At 62.4% G+C, this 18,211-nt stretch overlaps 1 protein-coding gene across 1 annotated transcript; it reads right to left on the bottom strand.

Moving 5' to 3' along the window:
- Window positions 1-1,554: 1,554 nt before the first annotated feature.
- GALNT5 (polypeptide N-acetylgalactosaminyltransferase 5) lies at window positions 1,555-15,534 on the bottom strand. Its single transcript, XM_040069698.2, has 11 exons — window positions 14,989-15,534; window positions 13,855-14,807; window positions 10,788-10,954; window positions 9,851-9,970; window positions 8,989-9,124; window positions 8,223-8,342; window positions 7,777-7,894; window positions 7,269-7,592; window positions 5,494-5,574; window positions 4,777-4,938; window positions 1,555-2,574 (listed from the first exon to the last, which is right to left on the bottom strand). Exons 1-11 carry the CDS (start codon window positions 15,532-15,534, stop codon window positions 2,428-2,430), a joined length of 2,874 nt encoding a protein of 957 aa, XP_039925632.2. The 3' UTR covers window positions 1,555-2,427.
- Between the last annotated feature and the right edge of the window lie 2,677 nt (window positions 15,535-18,211).

Raw genomic sequence — 18,211 nt, forward strand, 5'->3', positions numbered from 1 at the left:
GCGGCGGGTTCACGGGCAGCGAGGGCAGAGACCTCCGGGCACGGCGCACGGGGCAGCCGGGCACGGAGCGGCGGGCGAGGGCCAGGGACACGCGGGGATCTGGGAGCTTGTCCCTGGAGCAGAGGCACCTCCAGGCTGGCCAGGGCACGGCAACCAGAGCCCGAAAATGCTTTTTCTCCGTCTGTGCCGTGCCGGGTGCGGGCTGACGGCGGGTGAGTAAGAGGCGGAGCCTTGTGCGGTGTTGGTGACAGCTGTCACCACACCTGCAGCAGCCGTGGCTGCGCCACCGGCTCAGCTACTGCCCTTCCCTGCGCCAACGAGGAGCCGACACCGCGGGCAGAAATCAGGGGAATTGGTGCTTTGAAAGCCCTTCCCGGGGTGATGCTTTACGGTTTAGCCTCGGGAGGAGCCCCTAGAGAGGGTCCGAGTTGGTCAGATTTAACACACTGTGCTCAGGACAAGCAGCCTCAACTCTTATAATTTATTTATTTCATTTATTCTGTGTTTTTCTCTTTTTTTATTTTCTTTTTTTTTTTAATTTTTAGGTTTTTTTAAAAAATTTTAATTTTTAACCAATTGAACACGGGGACAGCAGGGACTCCTGTCCCCATCCCACACACAGGTTTTTCCAGCCGTGGTGCCCTGCTCCCCGACCCCGCTGCTCCCGGAGCCGCTGCCCGGGGTGCGGTGTCCGTGGGGAGCAGCGGCTGCCGAGCCTGCCGGAAAAATGCTCTCCTTTCTGGAAGACTGGGCTGAGCGGTGCCGTCGGAATGTTCTCAGTACCGAGCTGCAGCAGGGCCCAGCTCACTGCCAGCAGCCCCAGGCAGGCCCCAGCCCCTGAGCGAAGATCCAGCAGGGAAGTGAGCATTTACCCCAGCGGGGCAGCGGCGTGCGAGTGACAGGGCTGGCGATGGGATGTGACCGTGACATATGACTGCCTGGTGCCCGCTCGGTGACGAGTGATTGAATGTCAGCAAACAGAGTTGGATGAAATTCATGCTCCTGATACGAGCTGACTGCCCGAACAACGCCTGTGTCATTTTTCTGATGGTGACTGCGGGCTAGCGGCGCTGAAGGAGGGAGGGAAAATCAGGAAGACAGTTGGAATAGGAGTCAACTGGGAAAATCTGTTGGGCCACGTCAATATTTTGGCAGATTGAGCCTGTCAGAGGCTGTCAGCGCTGATCCACCACGTCAGAGGCAGCGTTATGCCGGGGCCTTCCGCAAACCCAAAGGAGAGGCAGAGGGGCGAGAGGCGGGAGCGGGGCTCGGCTGTGCTCACCAGTGAGTGCCGTGCTCAGCCCAGCGCCCCAAGGGCTTGTGCTGGAGCAGGGCCTCAGCTCAGCACAGGGCAGAGGGCAGGAGGAGAAGCGCTGCCTTCACTGCAGCCCTGCAGGGGACAGGGAGCAGCAGCCCCCAGCAGGAATTCCCAGTGGGAACAGGGGAGAAATCCTGCTCGGGGTCTCACAACCTTGGCACACAGAATTCATTCCACCATCAAACCCTTCCATCGGTGACGTGATGCATTTTGGAGGTGAAGAACTTCTCAGCACAGAGAGCACTTGCCCGTGACGGCGGGTCCAGGGTGTGCAGAGCAGGGCTGTGCCGTGCAGCCTGGGCTGGGGGAGCAGCAGAGCTCCTGCAGAGCCCCTGGAGAGCCACAGGGGCTCGGGGACATGGCTGGGGTCCTGGCAGCCCCAGGGTGGGACAACCTGGCTGCCCTGGGGTGAGGAGCTTCCACCTTGGCCCCTGGAGCGTGCCCCTGGCAAGAAGCAGGATAAACCTCAGGTTCCCTGCTCCAGCAGCTCCTGTCCCACCAAAGAAAGCCAGGCACCCGTGTCCTGGCTGTCCCTGCACGGGGCAGGACTGCTCCAGGCCTCACCCCCATCCACCTGCCTCTATAAAATGTGGGCTTTACTGATGTGCAGCTGTCTCCTCACAGAACCCTGGTCCTCACCTGTCTCACAACAGCTCCCACAGGCAGGGATCCTGCAGCCAGATCCAGTGTGGACACGGTGCTGGATTTTTTTGATGCGTTGGTCAACAACTGGAGGAATTAGCAGCCCAGTTTGCTGCTTACAGACTTACAGGGCCCTGGAAGTATTTCTGTAAGTTGTGCTGCTGTCGGGGGGACCTGAGGGATGTTTGCTTACAGTACGACGGGGACTTCAAAAAATATTTCCTTTTAATAATAGAGAAAAGGAGTTTTTCCCAGAGACCCCTACGGCAAGGGAAAAGGATGCCGATTTCTTCAGGCACTGTCACGCCAGACGTGCTGCTGCATCCCTCGATGTGCTGGTATCAAATCACGTCTTTCAGTTCTCATTTGGAAATGCACTTCCCCTTTGGTAGCTGCCGTCAGCCACGCCGACGTCCTGGCTGAGCCCACAGTGACACCCCGGCGCTCCTGGTGCAGCTGGGCCGCCCTCAGTCCGCGTGGTAGCTGCCAAAGTGCCACTTCTGGTGAGGGTTGGTGGAGTCACAGCCCCTCACCCTCAGGGCTTTGTACGTGGGGTCCACTTCCAGGCACGCCGGCTGCGGGAGGTGCTGGTGCTCTGAGATGATGTGGTCAGCCTGCAGAGAGAGAGAGAGAGGGCTTAGGGGGGCCTGGCTTAGGGGGCTCAGGCTTAGGGGGTGCTCAGGCTTTAGGGCTCCTGCAGCAGCAGCAGCAGCAGCAGCGCTTTCCCTCTGAGGAACCCCAGCTCCTCACGGTGTGCCCTCTTTTGGCTTGTCCCTAATACCCGAGATCTCTCTGCTGGCTTCCAGGGACTCCTGAGCCGTTGCTGAGCCAGGATCACACCACACCTGCTGTGCCTCCTGGCTTTTCCTTCACTGGGAGCAGGGAGGAGCTCCCTCACTGCCTGTGTGGGAATGGCCACGCAGAGGGAGTCCCTGGGGTGGGATTTGCCCCACAGGGAACGTGCAGCCGGAGACTGATGTCTGTGTTTTGGTTTGTTGGCTGATGGACTCGGCACAGTTACTGCACTGAAAAGGACGTGGGGTAACTCAGCCCCAGGCGCTGGGGCAGTGCACTGGGCACTGAAAGAAGGAAGAGTCCGAGTGACCTCCGTCCTTTTGCTTTTCACAGCTGCTCGGATTGACCTCTCCAGCCCCTGCCAGGTGACGCTGCAGGGGCTGCCAAGGCAAGGGACATTCCCGTGCCCCTCCTCACACCGCGGTGATTCTCAGGAGGAGCTCACTAACCCCGAGGTGAAACACGCCCGAGGGGGGTCTGGGGAGAAGCTGCATCTTTGTGCAGACAGGAACTGCACTTCACATCCTTGGACAGCACAGTGCCTGATGTCAGGAGAGGGTAAAGCACTGGAGCTCCTTTAGGCAGCAGCCACGGGCTCTCCTCAGACCCCTGTTGCTGGCACCAGTAAAAGAGCACCACCAAATCCATCTCACCCGCAGCTGAGGAATCAGGCTGGAACGGGAGACAAGACCTGCCCGTGCCCCGTACAGCTTCCTGGGTGTTTCTGCATATTTCTCGTAAAGTGAAATGACAATTTCACAATTTTCAGTAAGTGGATAAAATTTTCCCTGTATTTTTCCCTAAGGACCCAAGGTGATACTGTGGCATTCTGGCATTCAACACCTCAGGCTGAAAAAACCGAAGGGAACAGGAAATTGTCTTTATATTGACTGTGCAATTCAACTACGTTTTTATCTTCCTTAAGTGAAGAGCGTTTTTTTCCTCAATAATAAACCGTGCCATTTCAGAGCATTTTGGACAGCCGCTTCCTGACAGAGGTGCAGCCATGACTCTTTGTGCGGAGCAGGCAATTAGTGTAAGTATCCATTCTCCTCCTTTCCACAAATGCTGTCTTTACAGCCCCCTGCGAGCTGAGAGGCGATCGATGCTGCCTCGTCTCCCTTTGAGTGCTATTGACGGTCTCTGTGTCAGGCCAGGCTGTTTTGCTGCGGCAGTGGCAGTGCCTGCCGTGTCCCCCGTGTCCCCCCGTGCCGGGAACCTGGGCACAGGGAGGACACAGCCCCGGCAGAGGGGCACCACGAACGCGGGCACCAGCACCTCTCTAGGGACACAGGTGGCCTTGGCAGAGCGGGCAGCAGAGGGGCACTCCGTGCCGGGCTGTCCCCCCGGCAGTGCCCTCCTGGCACACCGACCCGTCCCGGGAGGGCAGGGCTCGTCCCCGAGCCGTCCCGGGAGGGCAAGGCTCGTCCCCGACCCGTCCCGGCAGGGCAGGGCCCGTCCCCGACCCGTCCCGGCAGGGCAGGGCTCGTCCCCGTCCCTGACCCGTCCCGGCAGGGCAGGGCTCGTCCCTGACCCGTCCCGGCAGGGCAGGGCTCGTCCCCGACCCGTCCCGGCAGGGCAGGGCTCGTCCCTGACCCGTCCCGGCAGGGCAGGGCTCGACCCTGACCCGTCCCGGCAGGGCAGGGCTCGTCCCCGTCCCCGACCCGTCCCGGGAGGGCAGGGCTCGTCCCTGACCCGTCCCGGCAGGGCAGGGCTCGTCCCTGACCCGTCCCGGCAGGGCAGGGCTCGTCCCTGACCCGTCCCGGCAGGGCAGGGCTCGTCCCTGACCCGTCCCGGCAGGGCAGGGCTCGTCCCTGACCCGTCCCGGCAGGGCAGGGCCCGTCCCTGACCCGTCCCGGCAGGGCAGGGCTCGTCCCCGTCCCTGACCCGTCCCGGCAGGGCAGGGCTCGTCCCCGTCCCTGACCCGTCCCGGCAGGGCAGGGCTCGTCCCCGTCCCCGACCCGTCCCGGCAGGGCAGGACTCGTCCCCGAGCCGTCCCGCTGAGCTGCAGCAGCACTCACCAGCCCCGGCCGGACGGTGGCCAGCGCCCTGTGCAGCCAGGCCAGGCTGCGGCTCCTGCGCTGGCAGCGGCGCAGGCCCACGGCTCCCAGGACGCCCGAGGGGGCGAGGCAGAGCTCCCCGTGCTGGATCAGCCGCAGCCAGGTGTAGTTGAACTTCTGGTTCTGTGGGAGGGAGCGGGAGCAGACGCGGCCCCGTCAGGCTCCGTGGCACGGCTGGCCCGGGACAGCCGCAGCTTCTCCGGGCACCCCGTGCCGGGGCTGCACCACCCTCCCGGGCAGGAATTCCCTCCCGATGTCCCACCCACCCTGCCCTCTGGCAGTGGGAGCCATTCCCCGTGTCCTGCCGCCCTGGGCCCTTCTCCGGCCCTCTTGGAGCCGCCGAAAAGGCTCTAAGGAGCAGCTGGATGCTCAGCATCGGCACACAAAGCACAGGCCGGTATTTAAACGTTTCTCTGTTTCCGTGTGCAGACTCGCAGCTCTATCAGACTTCTCTAACCAGCTGCATTTGCTGCTTCTGACACTTGCTTGGCTACAGGCGGTGCCATCCGGCAATTCCTGCCCCAGGCTGCTCCCAGGCACGCCCGGCCACGTCCCCGGGTGGGAAGGGCTGTGCTGGCTCCCGGGGAGGGGACAGGCCACCTCGGGGAGGGACAGCAGCTCCAGGCCGAGTGCCTCAGGCAGTGTGACGCTGCCGGGGTGAGCGCAGGCTGTCCTTACCGCGTTGTTAACATCACACTCCTCGAAAGCCAGGGTGGTGCCTGCCACAGCGATGCACCCTGCCAGGGCCGCGTTCACGAGCTGCGAAACAGCAACAAAATGCAGATTTAGACCTAAATTCCCAAGAAGGGGGAGAGGATGTTACACTGCACTGAACGTGCTGCGTTCACGGGACTCTGGTTGATGCTGTTCACATAACTAAGGGAGGCGGAACAGAGTGCTCCAGACAGGGTTGGACGGGGCTCGGAGCAACGTGGCCTAGTGAAAGCTGTCCCAGCCCATGGCAGGGGATGGAATAAGCTGAGCTTTAAAGTCCCTTTCCACCAAAACCATTCTGGAGTTCCGCGGTGGAGGAGAAGGGGAGCCTGACCCGGTTTCACTCACCAGGTGCCAAGCAAGGGGCTTGTGGAAGCAGCGTTGAATCCAAAACGACTTCAAAGTCTCCTCTGCCCACTGCCCCCGGCGAGGCGCAGGTTCCGTGCCCGGAGCGGTGCCGGTTCCTCCTCCCGGCCCCGCAGCGCCGGGAACGCGAGCGGCTGCTGCGCTCTGCTGGCGGCGGAGCCGTGCTACAGACCCTGAACCTGCAGAGCCTGAACCTATGGACCCTGAATCCACAGACCCTGACCCTGCAGAGCCTGAACCTACAGACCCTGCACCTGCAGAGCCTGAACCTGCAGAGCCTGACCTACAGAGCCTGAACCTACAGAGCCTGAACCTATGGAACCTGAACCTACAGACCCTGATCCTGCAGAGCCTGAACCTACAGACCCTGAACCTGCAGAGCCTGAACCTATGGAACCTGAACCCACAGACCCTGAACCTACAGACCCTGACCCTATGGACCCGGCACGTACAGACCCCGGCCCTACAGACCCTGGGGCACATCCTACCCCAGGGACACATCCTGCCCTGGCACCCAAACACCCAGACTGGTCTCCAGGGGGAAATGATCCCTTCTGTGTGTGACCTATTTCTTCAGAGAGGTGCTCTGGCATCCAGACGTCTGTGCCATATCAATTATCAGAATGCTGTTATCTCTGTGCCATATCAGCTATCCAGCACTCTGTTATCTCTGTGCCATATCAGCTATCCAGCACTCTGTTATCTCTGTGCCATATCAGCTATCAGAATGCTGTTATCTCTGTGCCCTATCAGATATCCAGAATGTTGTTATCTCTGTGCCATATCAGCTATCCAGCACTCTGTTATCTCTGTGCCACATCAGATACCCAGCACTCTGTTATCTCTGTGCCATATCAGCTATCCAGCACTGTTATCTCTGTGCCATATCAGATACCCAGCACTCTGTTATCTCTGTGCCATATCAGCTATCCAGCACTGTTATCTCTGTGCCATATCAGCTATTCAGCACTCTGTTATCTCTGTGCCATATCAGATACCCAGCACTCTGTTATCTCTGTGCCACATCAGCTATCCAGCACTCTGTTATCTCTGTGCCATATCAGATACCCAGCACTCTGTTATCTCTGTGCCATATCAGCTATCCAGCACTCTGTTATCTCTGTGCCATATCAGATACCCAGCACTCTGTTATCTCTGTGCCATATCAGATACCCAGCACTCTGTTATCTCTGTGCCATATCAGATACCCAGCACTCTGTTTTCTCTGTGCCATATCAGATACCCAGCACTCTGTTATCTCTGTGCCATATCAGCTATCCAGCACTCTGTTATCTCTGTGCCATATCAGCTGTGCAGCCTGCTGCCCCGGGCACAGCCTCCCCCTGAGCACAGCGGAGCCCCCGGGCACCTACCAGCCCGCTGGCTTTAACCAGGGGAGCCTCCAGGTCGGGGTAGACGTTCTCCAGGTACCACCGGAAGCTTTTGCACCGGAGCTTCTTCCGCAGCTGGATTTGCTGGCGCAGGTCTCCGACGTGCAGGTCGCTCCGGAGCAGGTGGTACGCGTGCCCGTAGAACAGCTCCTTGTACTCGTCCAGCCACACCTCTGCCACGCGGGCCAGGTTCCTCTCCACCGTCCTCACACGGTCTTTTGGGAAGGAATAGGGATTGTCATTCCTGAAAATATGCCCGACTCTGGAGCACGGAACTATCTCGATCTCTCCTCCGCACATCCACACCTGAGGAACAGAGGTCGGCGATAGGGACACGAGCGGCCGGCGGGCGCCGGCTCCGTGCCAGCCGAGAGAGGAGCAGGAGCTCGCTGCCCGGGGACGTGGGGTGCCCAGCACGGACAGGGAGCCCCTGCCTGAGCCCCAGCACTCGCCCAGGCCGGCAGGGTACCGCGGTGTGACAGTGCCCTACCTTGAATGAAAGCTCCATATTCTCCCCTCCCCAGACATCCAGTCCCGGGTCGTACGTTCCCAACTCAAAAAAGTACTTCTTGTCGATGGAGAACAGGCCACCGGCCATGACGGGGCACCTGGGAACAGAGAGGCAGCACGGGGTGTCAGTGCCCGGCATAGGGAGGGCCTTTGGATGGCCTCACCTGGCCTGGAAGCTGGAGCGGGGCAGGGAAGGGAAAAAGGCAGTGGAATGCTCTCCTGGCTGACAGGTCTGCAGGGCCGTGTGTCGGGGAAAGGCGTCCTGGGCTTTGCCCACCCCTGATGGGAAATTCCTGTGCCTCAGCTGTCCTGGAAAGCACAGTTTTGGCCACAAAAGAGCAACTTTCGGCCTCAAAGGAGCCTTTTCTGCTAAATTATTACCAGAGGAACAGGCTGGTTTGCAAAGCTCTCGCTTCTTGTTTTTACCTTATTATATCGGTCTCCTTGATATTATTTTTCTCAATGACCTCCTGTGGAATCTGCCTCCATCCAAAATTCATTGGCCAAGTAAAAATCCCACGCTGGAAGTTGTCCACGGTCATGTAACTAAAGAGAGAAAAGATTGGGCTGACTAATTCTGAGTCACATTCCTGATTAAAATGTCACCCCTAATGAAGGAAGATGAATATCTGTAGGTAATTAAACCAAAATTTTAGCAAATTTCATCAGGAATCCTCTTAATGTACTTAAAGTTGTGAAAAACTGAAATGGTGTGTGATGAACACGGGCCACATCCATGGCTAATGTTAATTCCTGGAGTCAGCAATATTCTGTGTGCCCTGTGGAAAGCTGCTGGAGGCCGTGAGGGGGTCTGGAGTCACGGACCCACTGCCTGCAGTGGATGCACTGGTGGTCCCAGCCAGGTTTTGTTCAATTTTGTGAGATTGCCAGGGACGAGCTCCCTCCCCAGGGATGAGATCCCTCCCCAGGGACGAGCTCCCTCCCCAGGGATGAGATCCCTCCCCAGGGATGAGCTCCCTCACCAGGGATGAGATCCCTCCCCAGGGATGAGATCCCTCCCCAGGGACCAGCTCCCTCCCCAGGGATGAGCTCCCTCCCCAGGGATGAGATCCCTCCCCAGGGACCAGCTCCCTCCCCAGGGATGAGTTCCCTCCCCAGGGATGAGATCCCTCCCCAGGGATGAGCTCTCTCCCCAGGGACCAGCTCCCTCCCCAGGGATGAGCTCCCTCACCTCATGTCCTTGTCGCTGATGACCTCGATGACGGGGCAGGCCACCTTGGTGCGGCGCAGGCGGATCCTGTCCAGCAGCGGCTCCAGCCACCCCACGTTGCACTCCACGTGCGAGTCCAGGAAGGTCAGGACAGCGCCTGTGGCACGGGTGGGGAGGATCAGCCCTCGGGAACTCCTCCCCAGCCCCTGTGAGCGGCTCCCTGTGGGCTCAGGGTGCTGCAGTGTAGCAATGTATCTGAATAACTTAAGCCATCCTGTCTACTGATCAAACAGTAAATATTTTTATCAAACTGCCTGTAGTTATCGTTATCAAAACTCTCAAAAATTCATCAAAGTTACTAAAACAAAAACAAGACTAAATTAAAACCAAAAAACCCGAGAAAACAAAAACCAAAAATGCAAAACCTAAATAAAAGCGGCTCAACATAATAATAAACTTTAACCGATTAAGCGTCCTAAAAAGAGCGTGCTAAACACGTAGACAAGACAAGGAAAAAAAACCCAAACCAAATAATGCGTAACCACATGAACAAACTACTTAAAATCTATAACTGTAGCTTAATGTAAACAATAAAAAATAAGCAATAAATAGCTTGTACTCAGTCATATTGATTGTGTGTCCAAATATCCTGATCTCCTGCCCTGCTGACTGCACCACAGCCCTCCTTGGCTCCCCAGCCGCAGCCAGGAGCGTTTCTGTCAGCTCCTGACAGAAACGGCCACTTTGGTGCTGACACACGGGCTGGGGCTGCGGATCCTGCCAAAGGGAGCCCCTGGGTGCATTGGGAGGGACGAGCGCAGCGCTGCAGAGGGATGCCCGCACCCCGGGGACCCCCGCGGCTGGAGCGCGGCTCCCGTCCCACCTTTGGCCATCTGGGCTCCCGCCAGCCTGGCGCGGATCAGGCCGTGCCTCTCCTTGAGGCGCAGGATCTTCACCTTCGGGAACCGCGACATGTACGCGTCCAGCCGCTCCTTCAGGTACTCTGCCGAGGGCACAGAGCGACCGAGTCACCCGCTGCCACCCGCTGCCACCTGCTGCCACCCGCTGCCACCCGCTGCCACACGCTGCCACCCGCTGCCACCTGCTGCCACCCGCTGCCACCCGCTGCCACACGCTGCCACCCGCTGCCACCTGCTGCCACACGCTGCCACCCGCTGCCACCTGCTGCCACCCGCTGCCACGGGCTGTGGACATCTGGGCACGGGGTGCGGCTCCCTGTGCCCTGCCGCCAGCTCTGGAGCCCACCCGAGACAGCATTTTCCTGGAGAACCAGCGGTGGGGGGATTAAATGACTTCATTCCTAAATTTTTAAGGGCTGAACTCGGCAGAGGGTGGGAGCCTCGCAAGGCAGGGGTTGGGCACCAGCTGAAATGGGAGGCACTGGGCAGGGCAGGTCCCCGCTCCCCCCGCTCCCCCTGTCCTCGGAGCCACCCCGCAGTGCATCCCCCACTCTGGGAGCTCAGGGCAGCTGCCTGGGAGCGGCACGCTGAGGCCTGAGAGCATCTCCCTTGCACAAGCCCTCCGGCCAGGACGCCCCAAAGACGAATGGGCTGGGCAGGACCCAGCTCCCTGGTGCTCCCAGAGCCTCTGGCAGCCTCTGCCTTCATCCCCCCAGCCAGCCCCAGCACCCCCCGTCCTCTGATCCCCCTCAGCCCCAGTGCAGGCCAGGGATGCACTTCAATAGGAGGAAATGTGATTTCTCCCCCAGTAGGAATTGAATTACAGAGAGCAAATTGCATTTTGCCCTCAAGTTATATTAGTTTCATAAAGGCAGCAGGAGGAGGTTCACGTTCACCTACCCTTGGTGCTGGAGTCATCCACCAGAATGATCTCCTGGATCAGGTGAGGGGGAGAGCGGCTGAGGACGCTGTGCACGGAGCGCAGCAGGGTGGACCACACCTCGTCCACGAAGCACATGATGATGGTGGTGGTCGGGAGGTCGTCGTGGACCTGCTGCTCGGAGCACCTGCAACAGCAGCGCGGGCTCACAGGTGATGGCCACTCACGCCCTGAAAATCTGCAGGCTCGGTGCTTCTGGGACCGTGTGCGGGGAAGGGGAAAATGCCCGACGTGAAATGTGCAGGGGAAGGCCTGCGGTGCTGGGAGGGGAACAGAGGGGTGAGGGGGGAACCCCACACACAGCCCCACGGGATGGGATGGCTCACTTGGTTCTGACAGGAACCTCTTCTGAAGGAAATTTGGGGGTATTTCAGGGCTTCACAGTTAATCAGAAGTGCTCTGGCTCAGTGAAGTTCACCCCGGAATTACTCTGGGTGACAATCCTTGAGATGTGTCTTTCTGTCTCAGGGAGGTCAGTGGGCAGGAGACACCAAAAAGTCCATTTTGGATCCAGTCCTGCCTCACCTTGCTGGGCAGCTGGTGAGCAGAGCTGGGTCATGCCCCCTTTGTCCTCTGCCATGGAATCCTGGAATAGCTTGGATTGGAAGGGAACTTAAAGCCCACCTCCTTCCAGCCACTCCCATTAGCAGGGACACCTTCCACTGAACCAGGTTTCTCAGAACCCCGTTCAGCCTGGCCTCAAACCTCCAGGGATCCAGGGGCAGCCACAGTTTCTCTGGGCACCCTGTGCCAGGGCCTCCCCACCCTCACAGGGAAGAATTCCCTCCCAATATCCCATCTAACCCTACCCCTGGTAGTGGGAAACCACAGCTCCTTGTCCTGGCACTCCATCCCTTCTCCAGAGTCCCTCTTCATCTCTCTTGGAGCGTCTTTATGCACTGGAAGGGGCTCTAAGGTCTCCCTGGAGCCTTCTATTCCCTCACTCTCTCATCCTCAGGGCTCCTGAGCCGGGCTCTGCATGGAGCACTCCCCAAGAGGCTCCTGCCCATCACACTCCTCCTCAGCCCTCTCCCTCACAGCAGCTGCAGGGACACAGCGCCCTGAGCCCCAGCACCGTCAGGAAAGCTCCAAAAGCAGCGAGCGTCGTGCACGGAGAGGCGTGGATCGGCATTTCAGTGCTCTGGTCCAGCACTCCAGGAAGAATCACAACAGGAGCTGGAGTCTACACTGGGAGAGACTGGAATACACCAAAAGAAGGATTCTTGGCTGCCAAGAGCCGCCAACAGCCGCCGCCCTGGGCTGGCCCTTGCATCCTGGTGTCCGTAGTGCCAGCGGGCCGGGGGCAGAGCCTGCACGGGCTCCTGCCGGAGCCGGGTGCCCGGGGCAGCTCCGCGCCCCGCGGCAGCGGCGCACAGCCCAGGGACGCGCCCTGTTTGGCCAAGGTGTTCCCGTGACGGCAAAGCTTCTCCTCCCCGCAGCTGCTTCCTGCTCGCAGCTCCGGGGCTTTGCTGCAGACCGAAGCCAGCGCTGGCCTCGGGCCACCACGGCTCTGGTGCTGCGCACAGGGGGCTTCTGTAGGTGGCATCGGGAAGCAGCCCCGGCTGTCTCCCCCTTCCCTGTTCCATTCCTCCCGAGAGGATCTCACCTCAGCCAGCCCCACCAGCCCAGTGGGAATGTCTGCACTGTTCCATTCCTCCTGTGAGGATCTCACCTCAGCCAGCCCCACCAGCACGGTGGGAGTGTCTGCACTGTCCTGTTCCATTCCTCCCGAGAGGATCTCACCTCAGCCAGCCCCACCAGCACGGTGGGAGTGTCTGCACTGTCCTGTTCCATTCCTCCTGTGAGGATCTCACCTCAGCCAGCCCCACCAGCACGGTGGGAGTGTCTGCACTGTCCTGTTCCATTCCTCCCGAGAGGATCTCACCTCAGCCAGCCCCACCAGCACGGTGGGAGTGTCTGCACTGTCCTGTTCCATTCCTCCCGAGAGGATCTCACCTCAGCCAGCCCCACCAGCACGGTGGCAGTGTCTGCACTCTCCTGTGGCACAGGGACAATCACGGCACAACTCCCAGCCCACCGTACCCGTGGTGTGGGAGCGGGGGAACAGCGGCACAGGTGAGTCTCTGCACGGGGCAGGTCTCTCACCTGCCCGGGGGCTGAGAAATGTTTGTAGGAAGGGCTGAGTGCAAGAGCTGAGTCCGGCACTCACCTGAGCTGGCACCTTCCCCGCCCTCCCTGCAGCTGTCACAACCACAGAAAGGCTTAGGTTGACAAAGAGATTTAAGATCAGCACGTCCAACACCACCCCAGCACTGCCGTGCCCGCCTGGCACGGGATGAGGCTCCCCAGCCCCTTGTTCTGTCGGTGAGGCACTGCCCTTGCCTCGTCCTGCTCTTCTCTACTGCAGGGAGTGACTTTTTGGTGCGCAGTCCTGAGATGTGCAGGATCAGTTCACGTTTCATGATGACAGCTGTAACTGTGTGAGTTTCCCAACCCCAAATTTGACATCCCTCCCTGCCCACAGAGCAGAGTCCCCCAGAGCTCCCCTCCGGCCTGTGCCTGCTGGATGGTGCCAGCACTCAGCTCCCCTCCCGCAGGGGTTTGTGCAGCCACAGCAGGTCCCTGTGGCTCCGGGGTTTGGTGTCTCCTCCTGGAGGGAAGGGCCATGGCAGCACGGGCAGCGGGAGCCCCTCGGGGCAGGGCAGAGGGGTTCCTGCTGTCCCCACACCGACAGGTGCAGGCTCCAGGAACCAACGCGCGAGTTCTGAACGCTCCGAGCTGCACCTGAGCCAGCAGGAGCAGCGTTCTGAGGCACACAGAGGTCTGAGCCCCGTCACCCCCTGTGCTGGGTGTCCTGGCTCCCGGGCAGCCGGGCTCAGCAGCTCACGACAACCCGCAAACTTTACCCAGGGTTATGTTAACAACGGGCCACTCTGACCCGGACAGGCAAAAGCCTCCTGACAGGCAGCACAGAGGGCTCGCTGTGCCCCCAGCAACCCTCCCCAGAGCCACGGAGCCCATCCCAGGGTGCAGCACGGGGGTTTGTGCAAGGGGAGCACATCTTACCCGGCAGGCCTGGTGTCTGCGATGGCTCGATCCACAGGGATCAGATCGCTGAGGTAGACGTTAAAGTTTCCTTCTTTCCATCTGCTTTTTGCTTCTTCTTGTTTATCATCAGGGACAGCAACAGGGTGTCCAAACTGGCCGGGAGCTCGGGGGTCTCTGGGGGCGAGCGTTGCATCCATGGACAGAACTCTGTGCATCCCCGGGCTGCCCCACACCTGCTGCTGCCCATCCTGGCCAGTGCCAGCTGCTCCAGGAGCTGCTCCTGCCTTCTCCTGCCCATCGTGGCCGGTGCCAGCTGCTCCAGGAGCTGTTCCAGCCTGCTCCTGCCCATCCTGACCAGTGCCAGCTGCTCCAGGAGCTGCTCCTGCCTTCTCCTGCCCATCCTGGCCAGTGCCAGCTGCTCCAGGAGCTGCTCCAGCCTGCTCCTGCCCATCCTGGCCAGTGCCAGCTGCTCCAGGAGCTGCTCCTGCCTTCTCCTGCCCATCGTGGCCGGTGCCAGCTGCTCCAGGAGCTGCTCCAGCCTGCTCCTGCCCATCCTGGCCAGTGCCAGCTGCTCCCGGAGCTGCTCCCCCTCGCTCCTGCCCATCCTGACCAGCGCCAGCTGCTCCAGGAACTGCTCCTCCCTTCTCCTGCCCATCCTGCCCAGTGCCAGCTGCTCCAGCCTGCTCCTGCCCATCGTGGCCGGTGCCAGCTGCTCCAGGAGCTGCTCCTGCCTTCTCCTGCCCATCCTGGCCAGTGCCAGCTGCTCCTGCCTGCTGCTGCCCATCCTGACCAGTGCCAGCTGCTCCAGGAGCTGCTCCCCCTCGCTCCTGCCCATCGTGGCCGGTGCCAGCTGCTCCAGGAGCTGCTCCCCCCTCGCTCCTGCCCATCGTGGCCGGTGCCAGCTGCTCCAGGAGCTGCTCCCCCTCGCTCCTGCCCATCGTGGCCGGTGCCAGCTGCTCCCGGAGCTGCTCCTGGCATCACACCCAGCGCCCGGCTCCGGCCACCCATGGCGGTGTCCCCAGCAGTGGCAGTCGCAGCGTGGGCACCATCCCTGCCCTTGTCATCAAGTCCTTTGTGCTTTCCACGTCCCCGTGCGGCGTTCCCCGCAGAGTGGGCTCCGCGGCGCGGGGCTGCGGGGCTGCCGAGGTTCACCTCCTCCTTGCTAATGAGGACGAAGCGACTCTTGGAGGAAGTTTCTTTCCGTCCCGTGTTTGTTTGCTCGGGTCCAGGCTGGGCTGCCGCCCCCCCATGCCGGGCTGCCTGTCCGGTCCGTCCCGCCGTGCCCGAGGGTCGCTGCTCGCTCCGGGGGGCTCCGGGGAGCGCCGTGCCCGTCCCGCCCCGCCCGGGGCCCGGCGGCTGGCGAGGGGGCGGCGATGGCCCCGGGCCCCCGGCCCCGTGCCCGGCGGGGGCTGCTCCCGCCTGCCCCGCTGCCTTCTCCGGAGCCTCGGGGCCGTGCGGGGGCCGCGCCCGCCCCAACCCCAACCCCGGCTCCAACCGCGGCCCCAACCCCCGCCCCAACCCCAACCCCGGCCCCGGCCCCGGCCGCTGCCCCGCCGCCTCCCGCAGCAGCCGCCCGCCCGCCTCGCCGAGCGAGAGGCGGAGCGCGGCCATGTCGAGCAGCAGCCAGGCCACCGAGGCGGCGAACACCAAGGCCAGAGCCCGGCCGCTGCCGCGGAACAGCCGCCGCAGCCCGCTCATCCCGGGCGGGCACGGAGCCGCCGGGCCGGCGGGGCGGGGAGGGGCCGGGAGCGGGGCCGGGGCTGGGGATGTGGCCGGGGATGGGCCGGGGCTGGGGCCGGGGCTGGGCCGGGGCTGGAGACGGGGATGGGCCGGGGCTGGGGATGGGGATGTGGCCGGAACGCCGCTGCCCTCGCCCCGCCCGCGCTGGAACCCGGCCCGGGGACCCGCCCGGCCCCGGGGCGACATCCCGGGAGAAGCGGGGCTGTGCCTCGGGGGCACATCCCGGGGGATGGGCGGGGCAGCTCGGGGGGACATCCCCAGGGACCAGCGATGTGTCTGGGGGGACATCCCGGGGCTCAGCGGTGCGGCTCGGGGCGGTGGGAGGGAGCGGGGCTGTGTCTCGGGGGTCCCCACCGGGGACAGAGGGGCCGTGGCTCGGGGGAGCCGTGCGTGTCCTGCTCCACGTGGCAGCTGGCGCGGCAGTCGGCGGTTGAGCCGCTGCTGCGGACGTGGGTGTGTTCCACATCCCGCTGGATTACAGGGCACGGGAGCCACGCTGGCGCAGCACCGCAGCCTCCGGTGGGCTGAGCCGGGGAACGCCAGGAAAGGAGCCAGCGAGGAACCACCCTCCTGCTCCTCCTCCTGCCCCTGCTCCTGCTCCGGCAGCCTGGGGCGAGGCAGGCTTTGCTGGCAGTGCTGGCTGTGCCCGCTGTCCTGGATGTGCCGCCAGTGCCACCTGTCCTGGCTGTGCCAGCTGTGCCTTGTGTCCTGGCTGTGCTGCCAGTTCCAGCTCTGCTGACTGTCCTGGCTGTCCTGGCTGTCCTGGCTGTGCTGGCAGTGCCAGCTCTCCTGGCTGCCCTGGCTGTCCTGGCTGTCCTGGCTGTCCTGGCTGTGCTGGCTGTCCTGGCTGTCCTGGCTGTCCTGGCTGTGCTGGCTGTCCTGGCTGTCCTGGCTGTGCTGGCTGTCCTGGCTGTCCTGGCTGCCCTGGCTGCCCTGGCTGTGCTGGCTGTGCTGGCAGTGCCAGCTCTCCTGGCTGTGCTGGCTGTCCTGGCTGCCCTGGCTGTGCTGGCTGTCCTGGCTGTCCTGGCTGTCCTGGCTGTCCTGGCTGTCCTGGCTGTGCTGGCAGTGCCGGCTGTCCTGGCTGTGCTGGCTGTCCTGGCTGCCCTGGCTGTGCTGGCAGTGCTGGCTGTGCTGGCTCTCCTGGCTGTACTGGCTGTCCTGGCTGCCCTGGCTGTCCTGGCTGTCCTGGCTGTCCTGGCTGTGCTGGCTGCCCTGGCTGTGCTGGCTGCCCTGGCTGTGCTGGCTGTGCTGGCTGTCCTGGCTGCCCTGGCTGTCCTGGCTGTCCTGGCTGTCCTGGCTGTGCTGGCTGCCCTGGCTGTGCTGGCTGCCCTGGCTGTGCTGGCTGTGCTGGCTGTCCTGGCTGCCCTGGCTGTCCTGGCTGTCCTGGCTGTCCTGGCTGTCCTGGCTGCCCTGGCTGTGCTGGCTGTGCTGGCTGTGCTGGCTGTCCTGGCTGTGCTGGCTGTCCTGGCTGTCCTGGCTGTCCTGGCTGTCCTGGCTGCCCTGGCTGTGCTGGCCTGGCTGTCCTGGCTGTGCTGGCTGTCCTGGCTGCCCTGGCTGTGCTGGCAGTGCTGGCTGTGCTGGCTCTCCTGGCTGTGCTGGCTGTGCTGGCTGTGCTGGCTGTCCTGGCTGCCCTGGCTGTCCTGGCTGTCCTGGCTGCCCTGGCTGTGCTGGCTGCCCTGGCTGTCCTGGCTGTGCTGGCTGTCCTGGCTGTGCTGGCTGTGCTGGCTGTGCTGGCTGCCCTGGCTGTCCTGGCTGTCCTGGCTCTCCTGGCTGTCCTGGCTGTGCTGGCTGCCCTGGCTGTGCTGGCTGTCCTGGCTGCCCTGGCTGTCCTGGCTGTCCTGGCTCTCCTGGCTGTGCTGGCTGTGCTGGCTGTGCTGGCTGTGCTGGCTGTCCTGGCTGTCCTGGCTCTCCTGGCTGTGCTGGCTGTGCTGGCTGTCCTGGCTGTCCTGGCTGCCCTGGCTGTCCTGGCTGCCCTGGCTGTCCTGGCTGTCCTGGCTGTCCTGGCTCTCCTGGCTGTGCTGGCTGTGCTGGCTGTGCTGGCTGTGCTGGCTGTCCTGGCTGTCCTGGCTCTCCTGGCTGTGCTGGCTGTGCTGGCTGTCCTGGCTGTCCTGGCTGCCCTGGCTGTCCTGGCTGTGCTGGCTGTGCTGTCAGTGCCAGCTCTCCTGGATGCCCTGGCTTTCCTGGCTATCCTGGCTGTGCTGGCCGCTGAGGGCTGGGGCTGTCTGCTGGTCCCGGGTGCTGCAGCCTGGGAGGGCTCAGGTGGGCTGTGCAGGGCAGAACACCCCGGGCAGCCCCACCGAGCCTGGTCTGTGTGGCTGCAGCGATGCAATGACACCAGGGGCCCGCGGTGTTCCCTGGGCGTGGCGGGTGCTGGGTGTGACTGTGGGTGTGTCTGTGGAGATGGGTGTGGCTGTGGGTGTGCCTGTGGGTGTGGGTGTGTCCATGGGTGTGTCCATGGGTGTGTCCATGGGTGTGCCTGTAGGTGGGGGTGCGTCTGTGGGTGTGTCTGTGCCTGTGTCTGTGCCTGTGCCTGTGCCTGTGCCTGTGGCTGTGTGTGAACCATCACAGAAGCTGCTCCTGCGGTCGTGGTCTCCGCGTGTGGGGCCGGGATGTTTGGGCGATGCTCCGTGCAGGG

This window comes from Hirundo rustica, chromosome 7, assembly GCF_015227805.2.
Source record: "Hirundo rustica isolate bHirRus1 chromosome 7, bHirRus1.pri.v3, whole genome shotgun sequence".
Classification (NCBI taxonomy): Eukaryota; Metazoa; Chordata; class Aves; order Passeriformes; family Hirundinidae; genus Hirundo; species Hirundo rustica.

Bases quoted from the DNA above. Each gene is read 5' to 3' on its own strand.
- GALNT5 (XM_040069698.2), bottom strand. From the start codon at position 15,534: ATGAGCGGGCTGCGGCGGCTGTTCCGCGGCAGCGGCCGGGCTCTGGCC. The intron at 10,955-13,854 runs GTAAGATGTGCT...CTGCTGTTGCAG, and splicing joins GCAGACACCAGGCCTGCCGG to GTGCTCCGAGCAGCAGGTCC. The intron at 4,939-5,493 runs GTAAGGACAGCC...TCCCTCCCACAG, and splicing joins AGTGTGATGTTAACAACGCG to AACCAGAAGTTCAACTACAC.